This window comes from Grus americana, chromosome 9, assembly GCF_028858705.1.
Source record: "Grus americana isolate bGruAme1 chromosome 9, bGruAme1.mat, whole genome shotgun sequence".
NCBI classification, from domain to species: domain Eukaryota; kingdom Metazoa; phylum Chordata; class Aves; order Gruiformes; family Gruidae; genus Grus; species Grus americana.
Window position 1 is genome coordinate 9,142,686 of NC_072860.1, and position 13,365 is coordinate 9,156,050.

The following is a 13,365-nucleotide window of genomic DNA, read 5'->3' on the forward strand; positions in this document are numbered from 1 at the left end:
CAAATGGTGGGAATTACCAAAACATGTTCATATACAGATTGGCAAACTCACCAGAAACAGTAACAAGAATCTGCTTGTATTTTTTGGCCTAATTATTTGAGAGCAGCATCCCTGAGGCCACGCTGTAAGAATATAATGTGGAAAGGGTGTCGCCTGATTAATTTCTGTAAATTATTTTCAACTGATGAGCTTGTCAAGAATTTCCAAGTCTGCCAAAAATACCGCGCTTGCGGGGAGAATGTCCCATACTGGAATTAAAATTCCAAATTACTGAAATTTGGACGGACGGGCATAGGTGCAGTATTTTCTTTGGAAGCAAGTAAAAGTTTTGCCACACCAGAAATATCTTGGTGTGTGGAAACCGAAAGGAGCTCCCAGGTCCTTAAGGGTCCTTGGGGGCTGTAGGTGTGAGCGCGGGTGGCAGCGTGAGCCCCATGCCCCGTGGTGCTGCGAGCGTGGGCAGGCAGCGATGCCGCTGCGATTCTCGCTCCGGTTACGGCAGGGACGCTCAATGTGATCTTTCTTCTCCAGTAAGGTTTCTGGCTCTGTGTTTGCCAGTGAAGCTGAGTTCCTGTAAATAAAACAGGAAAACCTGAGCAGATATTTGTGTGAGCACTGTTTATTTTCCGGTGAAATTGCTAAGTATTGTTACTGTTGGCAAGTCTTGTTTTTTGGCTTGGATAAATCCTATTTACCCACGAAGATATTTGTGAAGTTTCCAAGCAGCTATGTATATACCTGTCCCGAGTTAAAAAGTTTTGTCCTGCAAAACAAGTAGGTGAATGAGCAATATGCTGTAAAGCCGTAGTACGTACAGCTCGGCTACCCAATGGTGAAATTCTGCAGTTTGAAAAAGTGTTTTGATAAATCTACTAGATCGTATTTTTCTATTAAAAGTTTGAGAGAGATTTTAAAATTTGTTTTATTAAGGAGGTGGATGTGGAAATACAGACTTACTAGAATGGAGCTACATGCCAAAAAGTTACTAGATTTTACAGCCCACAAGTTTGAAATTTAGTTAAAGTTGATAAATAAAATCCGGAAAACAGAGGGAGGAGGGAGAAGTTTGTTTTTCTAGCCTTTTTTTTTTTTTTTTTCCTAAGCATTTGCTTGCATTTTTTGCTAATACAGTGTAGCCAAAGGAAATGTCTGAAATACTAGACCAATAAAGATTAGTTTTCAAAATTGTCAAGGTGCTTGTATAACTTGGCAGGTAAGGTATAATAATTTGAGTCTGGATTTTCAGTGCAAAATGTCTTCTCTGTATCTGTATATGAAAATTTCTAGGATGTCGTCAAAGAAATAACCTGTCACTCCGTGAGAAAATAGTACTGTAAGGTGGAAGTGCACACACAGAAATCTGTGACAGATAGTGAGCTGTAAATTCAAGTCCAATTTTACTGTGCACCAGCTTTCCCATATAGAAGAAAAGTGAGATTGCTTAACTTTTTCCACATGAGTTTTCAGTACTGAGATTTGCCAGTAATTCCCAGTCCAGTCTTCTGTCCCACTTTTGTTTAGCAGTAAAAAAAGGACAAAAAGATTACTCCTCTCTCCCCTGACCTTTGTTTCGGGACAAACAAAGGGAAGGGAATTTCACAATTTCTGACTGAGGGCCCGTTGATATACTGCTGTCTGCATTCCAATTTTCCTGATTTTTATGGGGTTTTTTTATAAGAACGAACACCTCGGCATCGTATTTGTATAGGAGAACCATAGCCCAACTACCCAAGAAAGCAAATGTAGAGTATGTATTGTACTAGCTAATGCTTGTCACCCTTTATTAAAAAGAAAACAAACCTTTGTAAAAAAATGAAAGGCCCATGGATCAGATAACCACGGCTTTTTGTAGGGCTTCTGAAGCTACGAAATACGGTGGGAATCGCGTGCTTTCCTAATGTGAAAACAGAAACTGAGGTGATAACACGCGTGGAGATATTGCGGTATTTGTGTTGGAACTTCCATGGTCCCTGTAGTTTTTGGCAAGAATACTATTCGTTATCTTGAATGAACTGCTTTTAGAATTTAAGCAACTTTTCCTTCAAACATCTGTGGTTTCTTCACGTGGATAAAGATGTAGTAGGACATGTGTTAAGGATTTTGGTTTTCTAAATTGTATTTATTATTCTTATTAGGTCATCCTTGGCAAGTACACCTGGCTTTCATACGAAGACGTATACATTAAAGCTGTTAATTTTGGAAATGGCCTAGCAGTGTTGGGTCAGCAACCAAAGACTAACATTGCTATCTTCTGCGAGACTAGAGCCGAGTGGATGATCGCAGCACAAGCCTGCTTTATGTGCAACTACCAGCGTAAGCATGCGTCTCTCCTAACAAATATATGTCTCTTGATCTTACAGCCCAATCTGAAAACAAGCCTTTTTTTTTTTTTTTTAACTTCACTTTGCACACTGGGAAAACGTTATATTAAGTTTATACAGAGCATTTAAAACTACAGATAAAAAATACTGCATAAAGTAGAGCCCTGTGTACTTTGTAGTGTTTTGCCTTACTGAATGGGGAAATATGTGCTTGTTTGCAGCTGGAGTATGGTTTCAGTAAGTGTATCTTGCTCAGTGGATTTGAGAGGTTTATTTTATTTTAATCTCAAATCAATACAGATTCCCAAGTTTCTAAAAACAATCAAAAAATCACTTACGAATTCATTGACTCAGTTTCAGGAGTTGATGTCAAACCTTCATCTGTGCCTGTAAGTTTGGTGTGGGTTTTTTTTTTTTAAATGAACATTTTGTCAACTCTTCAATTTTGATTTTGGTTCGTTTATTGTATTGTTTTCTCTAAAGAGTGAAAAGGAATGAGTAAGCCCTGAACTTATTTTGGACAGCTCTTTCAAATTAAAAAGTTGCTTAGTAACTCCTTTACCAAACCGTAAGTCATTCCTTAACTCAAACCTTAGGCTGAGCCTGATGCTTTTTTTTTTTTACATTTTTATAGTTTTCTTACTTCTCTCCACCTCTCGACTTTCTCATAGTCCATTGCATGTCATTTAATACATCCTAATTTAACCTGAATGCTAATTCGAGACTACACTCAAGGACAAGCTTGAGTCCTAGTTATTACTTCCGAAACGTTAAGACTGTGTTTAGTTTTGGTGAGCTATTTTAAAGTCAGTCTCTCTCTCATTCATAGTATCTGGTTTAATCATACACTAGCTGGATCCTTAACCCTAGCAGTGGACTAAGTTCTCTGACCTGGATGATACTCCTCATTTTCTCATGAAGTAACCGTAAGAGAAGTGTCTTTTGGGCTCTTCTGTCTGATGACAGTCTTAGTCCCATTCTGTAACTTGTAGTTCCTTATCCTTTAGTCTTCTGCTGTGCTATTGTGGAGACCACTAACTGTGTTGGGGCAGAGCTGAGCCTGCTCAGGGAGGAGAAGGTGCTTTCTTGGCAGGACGTGTACAGCGGGCAGTTGCAGGTTGGGTTGGAGGTGCCTTTGAGGAGTGGCAGAATAGGACAGGGTGACTGGAGGAGTCCTTGTGCAGCTTTGCTTCACAGCACAGGGCAGAGATGTGCAAAGCCTGGTCTGCTCCCCTTTCGCTTGAGTCATGTAGAAGGCCACAACTGTGTCCAAGGTACATCTCTGCCACGGTGGAAAGCCTGCTGTGTGCCCAGCCTAGGCTGAGCCTAGGCACGAGGATATGCGTGGGAACTCTAGGCCTATTTTTCTTGCTGAGTAAACCTATTGAGCGCTGATCTCAACGTGGTATAGGAATTGTTTTCAAAGGTCTGTTTCATCATCAGTCTTTAATGTGTCATTCACCTGACTGTAAGTGCTGCCTGGCTGGGTTCTGTGATGTTCTCGGGGGACATTTCTCATTTTCCCACTGGGCACTTCAGAAGTTGCTGTTCCTTGCAGGCTTTGGCCTCTTCTCTCCCATGCCGTACTTACCCTCTTTCAACGAGAGATGGGCTGTAAAGGCCAGATGTGCAGAAATTCCTGATGTAGATCAGTTAGACTTTCTTCAGATTTTGGAAGCAAGCCTAACAAGAAAATTGTATCTTAAATGATCCCTCTCTGCTCTAAGCAGGAGTCTGTTTCAGTTTGAGAAGCCATATGTTCATGAGTAAATAGCAGTTTTCATTTAAATAAGCCTTTACTGCGGATCTGTGTGGTTATTTTGTGTATACCCTTACGCTGTATTATTCCCTCAGCTTTAAGGGTGGAGTTGGTTACAAGATGAGTACTGGCCTAGCCCCTACCAACTCCACGTCAGCCTGCTCGCCTTGTATGATGGCGGGCTCTGCGGACAAGGAGAGAGTGGATGTTGCATACTGTGTCTTTAGCAAGGCCTTTGACACGATCTCCTCTAGTGTCTCTACCTCCAAATTATTTAGATAGAGACTGGATAAGTAGCTGGTAAGATGGATGGAGAATTCATTGGTCTGTTGGCTGAAAGGATTGTGATCAGCAGGACGAAGGTAGCTGCCAGCCCTGGGGGATGGATGCTGAGTCCAACACTGTTTAATGTCTTTGTTGAAGGTCTGGCTGATGGGGCAGAGTGTAAACGCGGCAGGTCACAGCCCGTAGCAAGTTTGGCAGGGCTGACGTTCAGAGGGGCCTGTCAGCTGGAAAAGTGGGCTGTTGGGAACTCATGGAGTTCAACGAAGGCCGTTACAAACTCCTGCGTGTGTGCTGGAATAACCTCATGCACCAGTATAGGCTGGGGGACAACAGGCTAGAGAACAGCTTTGCAGAAAAGGACCTGGGGGTCCTGGTGGATAGTGAGTCAGCCGTGAGTACACAGTGACTTCTTGCACTGAAGGCCAACCACATCCTGGGTGGTAGTAGAATGGGTGTAGCAGGTAGGTCCAGAGAACTGGTCCTTCTCCTCCATTTGGGTGCTTGTGAGATCATATCTAGAGTACTGTGTCTAGTTTTGGGCTTCCCAGTAGAGAAAAAGACCTTGACATGCTGGAGTGAGTCCAGTGGAGGGCTGCCAAGATGCTGAAGGGGTAGGAGAACATGATGTATGAGAAGAGGCCGACAGAGCAGGGTCTGTTCAGCATTGAGATAAGTGAGTGGAGATCTTGTTGCTGTCTCTAAAACTATTTAATGGGACCCTACAGAGAGAACGAAGCCAGACTGCGCAAAGGTGTGTTTTGATAAGACTGGACACAACAGGCACAGTTTGAAACACAGCAAAATTTGGTAAGATATTAGGACAAACATCTTCATTGTGAGGGTGGTTAAATACCAGAACAGGAGCCTAGAATGGTTGTGAAATCTCCATCCTTGGAGATACTTAAAACCGGGGTGGCCATGGCCCTGAGCACTCTCCTCTAATGATCTGTTTTGTACAGGTGATCTTCCGCCTTCCGACCTCACTTCAGTCACATTTTTGGTCCTTTCTTCAGTGAGTGACTGCTGCTAACTTGCCTGCCAGAGCAGAGATCTGCACTGGCAGCTCTCAGATGAGATGCCTGTGTTCCTTTTAAACTGCATTTCTCATGATCCGCTGTTGTCAGTTCCCTGTTATCACTTTTGGGATCTGTTAGATTCCTAGTGACTATTCTGGGAATAAAATGCAAAGGCTTGCATCAATTATTTTTTCCTTGGAAGTGAAGTACGCTTACAAATCCTAGGAAGGTTTCGTAATTTGAAGGGGAAAAAAATAATCTGAGATCATGGATGAGTGTCGTCTGTAGGATGGTATGCACGGTTTTTTGGTTTTGTTGGATTAATGTTTTAAATTCCCTTACTGAGCTGTGTGTCGGCGTACGGTCTGACGTGGTATTTAGCATCTAAGCTGTATGTCATCTTATGTGAACTTGGCTGACTTATGTGTTGGCAGATGATGATACAATCATGCATTAATGTAGTCGATTTGCCGAATGAATGATAAAATTTAGATGATGTTGAAGAAGTGTGGCAAGACGTTGCTAAATGACTCATATTAGCATTCTTCAGTTTACAAGTTTCACAGCAGTTAACTGCTGCGGTAGTGTTGTGACATTCTTCCTGAATGTGAAGTGTATTAATTCTGATGCTATGTGCCCAGAAGTGATGCCAAGAGAGCAGGTTCATCTGCTTCGTACGTAGTGTTGGAGAGAATGCCTTTTGTACTACGGAATTAAAATGGGGAAAGTAAATTTTATGTTACGTATCACTCACAGAAGTGGTTTTATGATTAGAAATACTTGCTTGATTGTAAATTTGACGTTGTTTGAAGCTATTAACTCTTGTATTTACAGGAGGTTGAGTGGGATTGCTAGTTCAAATATGGAAGAAGAAAAAAAAAGTACTAACGTGAAAACAGATTTTCTTCCAAAGTATCTCCCCTTCATCTGTGTGAAGAGCTCTTCACCAGTGTGGGCAGATAAAATGCCTGAGTGTATAACCAAATAATGAAATAAATAGGAAAGGTTATGTTTCATTTTTCAGTCGTGCCTTCCTGAAGCTTGAGCAGAAGTGATTTTGTCAGAATTGATTTGGCTGAACTCCTTAAAGGTATACTTTGCCTTTTTCCTTTTTATGTATGATGGATGCTGAAATATTCAGTTTAACATTTTAGGTTGAAATAAATGGCCAAAGTTCTATTTATTTCTTTAGGGCAAGGCTTTGTTCTTGTATATTAGCTGGCAAATTTAGTAGTGTTGAGATTTTCCTTTTTGTCAGACTTCTAGAGCGGTATTCCTAGCAGAACTCCAGATATCAAAGATTCACTTGTACTGTTGCATATGTAAAGACGAACGCAAAAGGTAATACCTTCTCGGTATGTCTTCAAGAGGAAAAAAATACCTAAACTTTCAGATTTGCCTGAAAAAGTTTTAGGTGCCACGGTGGAGAAGTGAGAAATTCACGGATCAGAGTCACGTCTCGGTTCTTTTCTCTCCGTGACATCAGCACGCCGTCATATAAATGGTATATCTCTCTTTGGCTCTGTCGTATAGCCCTACGTTGTCCTTGATGTACTTATTTGTAGACGAGTACTTTACTACATAAATGGTTATTTCAGAGATAATACTTCTCTTTCCGGGCGGTGCGTCGTCTCGGTTGTGCTCGTTGGCTTGGGGAAGCTGCGTTTCTGGTGGCTGTTTATATAACAGGGGTCACCGCCGTAAGTAGGGAGAGCTCGTGGGAACTCGCAGAGGCACTCTTCTGGACTCTGCTCCCACCAAATTAAAGAAAACACAGTGCATGTGCGTTTGCCCTGCAACAGTTCTGAACTATGATGGACTGTTTTAACAAGGAAAAAAATAAGTAGAGGTCAGCTATTTACTTTTCTGTGTAAGAAAACGGCTTTTGAGTTCTTCCTTAGTATGCTGCACTGGGTTAGTAGCTCCTTGGATTTCAAATCTTGGAGTAACAACAGAGTTTGATTTTATTTTATTTTTATTTTTTTATTTTTGCTGCAATGAACATAGTATAGTTACAGCCCAAACGTACTATGGGATTGTCTTGTTTTAATAATTATGTTTGAATACTCAGCTAAATCCAGACTAAAATACAAAAGAAATTCAGATACCTAATGTGACAAAACTTCCAGCACTGATGATGTAATTATTAATGATTGTGTTGATGGACCTTACAACTTTTTCTGAGATGCCCCTGTTTAGCATTCTGCTTGGAAAATAGGAAATTATTTTTTTTTTTGAGAGCAATATCTCTCTTCCTTTTTGAGCTGCCTTTTTCTTCCTCAGTCTCTTCCTGTCTTTTCTCATGCAGTTCCCATAAAAATGGCAGGAAATCAAATACAATTTTAAAATTGCTAATATGGAATAATTGTTGTTTAACACTATAGCTAATGAGCTGTCCTTAAATACAGGAAACGGTGTTTCTAATAGGCCATTTCCTAAGTATTTTTCTTTCCTTCCTATTCTGTATTCTCATGATGTCAGTTCAATGCTTAATGATTGTGATGATTAAACCTTTATTATGTTGTTTTAAATAGATGGGAGAATGATAGTCACAGATTTATTACTCTGTGAGAATTAATCTGCTGATGACATGTATTGCAAGGTTCTAATTTCTTACTAGCAGTCAATTGTAAAAGGCTAGTAACAGAGCATGTGAATTCTGAAAAGAGAAGTCACGTAAATGCAAGCTGTTTCGTGCGTACAAGAGGACTGTTAAACAGTGTGTTAAACTGCGAACAGATGCCTACGTTTAAAATGGTAGAAGCCGTGCAGGTAGGAGAGTGGATCTAGAAGAGAATTACACAGGGAAGCGGGGATTTGGTAGCTCTAGTTAGACCTTGAAAAACAGCAGTCACATAGACAATGGTTGTTCTTTATTCCTTCTGGGAGTAACTGAAAATTATGTTTAAATCCATGTAAAAAGTATTTTTTAAAGCACAGAACTATACCACCTTTATATTACTTGACAAATATTTTTGCTTAGAATAGGTTAATCCTGGCCCTTTATTGTAAACTATATTTGAAAGCGTAACAGAGATTCACCATTTTATTTTTTCCCCCCATTTTCTGTTGCAGTTGTTACTCTGTACGCCACTCTGGGAGGCCCAGCAATAGTACACGGACTAAATGAAACAGAGGTGACCACCATCATTACTAGTAAAGAATTGATGCAAACAAAATTGAAGGTCAGAAAACTGTTCTTTGTCTCTCTCTTTCCACTCTCTGTTCATCGTTGAAAGGCCTGGTTCCGTTGTACAGAACAATGATTTACTGCCTTTCCGTAGGGCAGACGCTTCTTCTCGAATAAGATTTATGTATCTGTCTTCGCGTACAGAAAAAACGAGTTAGCCTTCAGCGGGATTTAGGCTCCTCGGTGACTTTGGAGAATAGGATTAGCAATTTGCACTATTGAAGAGCCGCAGTGCTGCCTGGAACGACACCTTTACAAGAAGCTGCTATGGTTTCTGGGTGGATTTAGTGCCTATAAATTTAACAGTTGAAGCAAATGGGAAGAACAGAAAAATGTGTGAACTGTATATGAATAGCCAAATGGGATCATCCTCCTGATTTATTGTTGGATGTTTTCCCAGCAGAGAATGGCTCTTAAATCTAAAAATGGTTGCTCAAAGGGTTAGAGCTGTTTTCCAGTGCGGGGGAAAGCTTATTAAACATTAGAACACTCAAAAAACTTTTTTGACGTATTGACCCAGATCGAATACACAAGTGGAACAACTAATCTGCATGAGCTTCATCATCATGTGTTTTGGAGGAACTAGACCTGTCATGTAAGGGAATTGTTTTAATTAAAACCTGTGTGCTATTGCTGAGTTTTGAATGAGAATTTCAAAACCTTACTTTTTTTTTAAAGTTACTGGAATGACAGTATATACACAATGCACATTTATTTCAGCTTACAGTAAGAGAATGAATTTCTTCTGATAGAGTCGATAATCATCTCTTCTTCCACTGGAACACTGATAAATGGTTTGGACCTCACATTTTTCTTGAAATGCTTAACTAGTGCTTAACTAATAATTTTCCGTATATTTGCTAGTTGTTGCTTATTTTAACTAGCATAGTAATCAAGGAGCATCATAAGGATTATTGTGAGCTTGGTGTCACCAGTTTCTCTCTCTTCTATGAGAGTGGAAAGTCAATTATCTCTACAAATCTTGCAGTGTCATTTGTGGGCTTTTCTTGAAATAAGACCCAGATCAGTAAATGGTTGGAAAAGTTTTTGGGCTTGTTAAGTGGAAAGTTGAGTCAGTCCTGCAAATCTAAACGTGGAAAGTTTCAAGCTTTGCAGGTTTTTGAGCTAGACAAGTTTATCCTTTTGATACTTTAAATCCTCAGATATTCTATGTCAGTGCTTTTTTTTAATGTATACAGTAGATAGATTTTTCTTCTTCTTGGCACAAACCTCATGTTTGATTTCTGAACACATGTTCATTTCCACAGGAAATTGTTTCTCAAGTTCCACTGCTGCGACACATTATTACAGTGGATGGCAAACCAACAACGTGGTCAGAGTTCCCCAAGGGTGTCATTGTTCACACTATGGCTTCTGTGCAAGCTATGGGGGCCAAGGCAGATACCGGTACGGTCTCTCTTCTTTCTGTTCGGATCTCCTCATTCGTTGTCCTAGTTTGACCCTGTTGAATAAACTTGGGGAAGTTGCAGATCTCAAAAAAAAAAAAAAAAAAAAAAATGCAGTGACTGACCTTTTAGCGTCTACTTTTTCGTTAAATAAAATCTGTGGGGGTTTTTGATTTGGTTGTGGTTGCATTTGGGGGTGTGGGATGGTTTTTGTGTTTTGTTTTTCAGCAGCGTAAAATGCTTTTAATAAAAACTGTCTTCTCCACAACCAAGTGTCACATGTTGAAGAACAGTTTTTAGGATAAGCGTTTAGGCCAGGATATAAACTTAAAAAGCATTCTCATGATCAGACATATTAACCAGGTTATTTAGACTGCACAGAGAAAATTACTGTGCATTTTATAGCAAAAGACATCAGTAATTTGCTACCATTAAGTTTTGTTAAATTCACAAATAACAAAATGTAAAATAACCATTTAAATGTGACAGAACTTGGTCACTTTTATTGCATTTCTGAAAGTATCAATCTATTACGTAAATTTCTTGAAATCTATTTCCAATCTGTGTGACATCACCACAAACTTCTATTCTTGGCTCTGAAGAGCTGCTAAAGCTACTATCTTAAGATTTCATTATATGCAGTAGTTGCTTTCTTTTGTTCTTTGTGTTTTCAGAATCTTTTAACCACTGAAGACATGTGAATGTTGGATTGAATTTTGTTTTAGTGGTAGGGTGGGTGGTTAATCCATCTGCTGTTGATGTTCAGGGGAATGGCAGGTTTGCTCCCAACATCGTGACCTCTCAATTTCTTTAAAAGATGGCTTTCCCTTTTTGATGTACCAGTTTTATGTGCTATTAAAACTGTTTTAGACAACACTAACAGAAAAAAATATGGCTATTATTCATTAGCTCTTTGAGATTTGTTATTCTATGCGCTATGTAAAAAGGCGTCTAATCCTTCTTTCTTCAGTCTTTTAGATGTCAAATACTATACACTATAATAAAGGAACGTTATCTTTGTCAAGTTACCTATTCATAAATTGTGGAATACTACAATGAATTCTTTATGGTCAAGCATGTCCAATTAATATTATATTAAGTACATGAGCCGCTGGTTATGCTATTTTCCTCAGTGGTGTTCATCGCGCAGGATGGGAAGGATGCAGTGAGTGGGAAATGATTAAAAATGCTCTCGCTCTTCTCATTCAGCGTGTATGCTGCGCTGCACGTATTGCGCACTATGCAGTTTTTCCTCTGAATAAACCCCATTGTTCTTGTATTTTCCTGCTCTCAGTGCAGGTATTTTAAAGACACTTTAATCCCATTAAAGCTATTGAACTTCCTTTAAATATTTCCAGAGATCGGAGCTCCTGTTGGCTCAGCAGTGCCTTGCCGCAGGTGTTGCGAATGAGGCAGCGTGGAACCGGGGCAGCGTACCTCCCTAAGGATGTGGAGCTCAGAGGCGTGTTGGAGAAGCCAAAGCTCTGCCCGCTTCTCTCTCCTCTGCAGGAATGTGGGAAACATAACAGAAGAAGTGGTGTTGTGGTAGACTGGGGCAGTCACTCAAAGTATTGCTCAGCTAATATAAAGAAGGCTACTTTTTGTGAAGGCACTTCAGCTTGACCACGATCTTTTTAACCAAATTTTTAAAGCAAAACGTAATAGCGGTAGTCGTGTAGTGTTACAGTGGAATGACTGCTGAAATATGTTCGTATATCAGCTCTCCCAATCTGGTAGGCTTGCCACACGTTACCATTCTCTTTTTTAACACAAATTACAGGAAACAAACAGCAGTCCAGGCCCGTGCCTTCGGATATCGCGGTGATCATGTACACAAGTGGATCCACAGGAGTTCCCAAAGGAGTTATGATCTCCCATTGCAACATAATTGCTGGGATAACTGGAATGGCTGAGAGGATTCCAAATCTGGGGTGCGTACCAACAGTTACTTATCAGCAAATAAACAAGTTGCGTAGTCGCATATGAGTTTAGATTAATGACTGTGTAAAATAGTAACTGTTTTATATTGCTTTGTCTGTGACACATCATACTATGTACTGATGTCTGAGCATCTTCCAGTACTGCGTTAAATGGCATGACTACTTCACGTGCTGTTTGTTCTCTCGTCTTCTGTATGTGGGCAAGACCGGGACACAAAAGCCGGTGAGGCCGCCTTGCACTAGAGTGGTCGAAAGCTTCCCTAAGCAGTACTTCCTTTGGTTAGTGTTAAATTCTGTGGTTTCTTTCTGTTTGGTGCAGTTTTTAATCTCGTCCACAGAGTTGCCTTTGCAACCATAACACACGGTTAATTGTCTTGGGATGAGTAAACATCGCACTTTGTTCGTGCCTTAAACCTACAGTATGTAGTACACAACTTCTGAAACAAAACTCATGTTATGTGAAATCCGTTCCCAAACTCAAGGGCATTTTTCTGCTTGTCTAGTTCTGCAGTAAGCTCTGTGTAAATCTAGCTTAACGACTCATCCGAGGACTCTAATGGTGCAACACAAACCTATTTTTTAAAAATTCTTTTCAGGGAAAAAGACATCTATATTGGCTATTTGCCTCTTGCCCATGTTCTGGAGCTGAGTGCTGAGCTTGTGTGTCTGTCTCACGGATGCCGCATTGGTTACTCTTCGCCTCAGACATTAGCTGACCAGGTATGTTGTTGATGTAGGCCCTTATGGTTAAAAAAAAAAAAAAAAATAAAAAGATCACTCACATCAGATCTTTGTAATATTTCGTAAGAGATATTACAACAAATCTTCTTTTCTACATTTCATGAAACAGGGTATTGGTGGTTATGACTGGTACTCTGGACTAGTTTTAATTGTTGAAATATAATTTAAATGAAAACAATTGTTTGAAAGACGTGCTATGTCATTTTGTTTGTCATATTAAAAATCTTGAATGTGTTTGCTAGTAAATTTGTTCTTCACTTTAGTCCTCTAAAATAAAGAAGGGAAGCAAAGGTGATGTTACTACACTTAAACCAACCCTAATGGCAGCTGTCCCGGTAAGTAACTGAAGCATAAATAATTTTAAAAATTATTTTTAAAAGATAATTTAAATTTTTAACAACAAAATCAATGCAGTGATCATTTAAATGAAAGAGGTAGGACCTGTGATGTTCAGCTAGCTTAAAATAGTGTTTTTGGTGTTCATTTGTATGTGGGGGATAAACATTCATCTTATGAGTGTCAGCGTTTTTCAAAGTTTAAATAGCCATGGGGATAGGATTGCCGTTTCGATTAGTCATCGGTTGTTCCTCATAGGAAGTGAATGGAATAAAGAGAGTTGGCAGCAGGCAGCTTGGGGTTAACCAGTGCTCCTGCTCAGGTGTTTGCTGTCCTTGTTTCTGTGACCACCTTGCTCGCTCTTAGGAATG

At 39.8% G+C, this 13,365-nt stretch overlaps 1 protein-coding gene across 3 annotated transcripts in view; it reads left to right on the forward strand.

Moving 5' to 3' along the window:
• ACSL3 (acyl-CoA synthetase long chain family member 3) overlaps positions 1 to 13,365 on the forward strand; it is a 51,088-nt gene that overhangs the window by 24,378 nt on the left and 13,345 nt on the right. For all 3 annotated transcript variants that reach the window (XM_054835307.1, XM_054835306.1, XM_054835305.1), the window contains 6 exons: positions 2,136 to 2,313; positions 8,457 to 8,566; positions 9,840 to 9,978; positions 11,758 to 11,908; positions 12,514 to 12,637; positions 12,922 to 12,993. In XM_054835307.1, the coding sequence (XP_054691282.1) occupies positions 2,136 to 2,313; positions 8,457 to 8,566; positions 9,840 to 9,978; positions 11,758 to 11,908; positions 12,514 to 12,637; positions 12,922 to 12,993 (774 nt within the window). The remainder of the gene's footprint in view (positions 1 to 2,135; positions 2,314 to 8,456; positions 8,567 to 9,839; positions 9,979 to 11,757; positions 11,909 to 12,513; positions 12,638 to 12,921; positions 12,994 to 13,365) is intronic.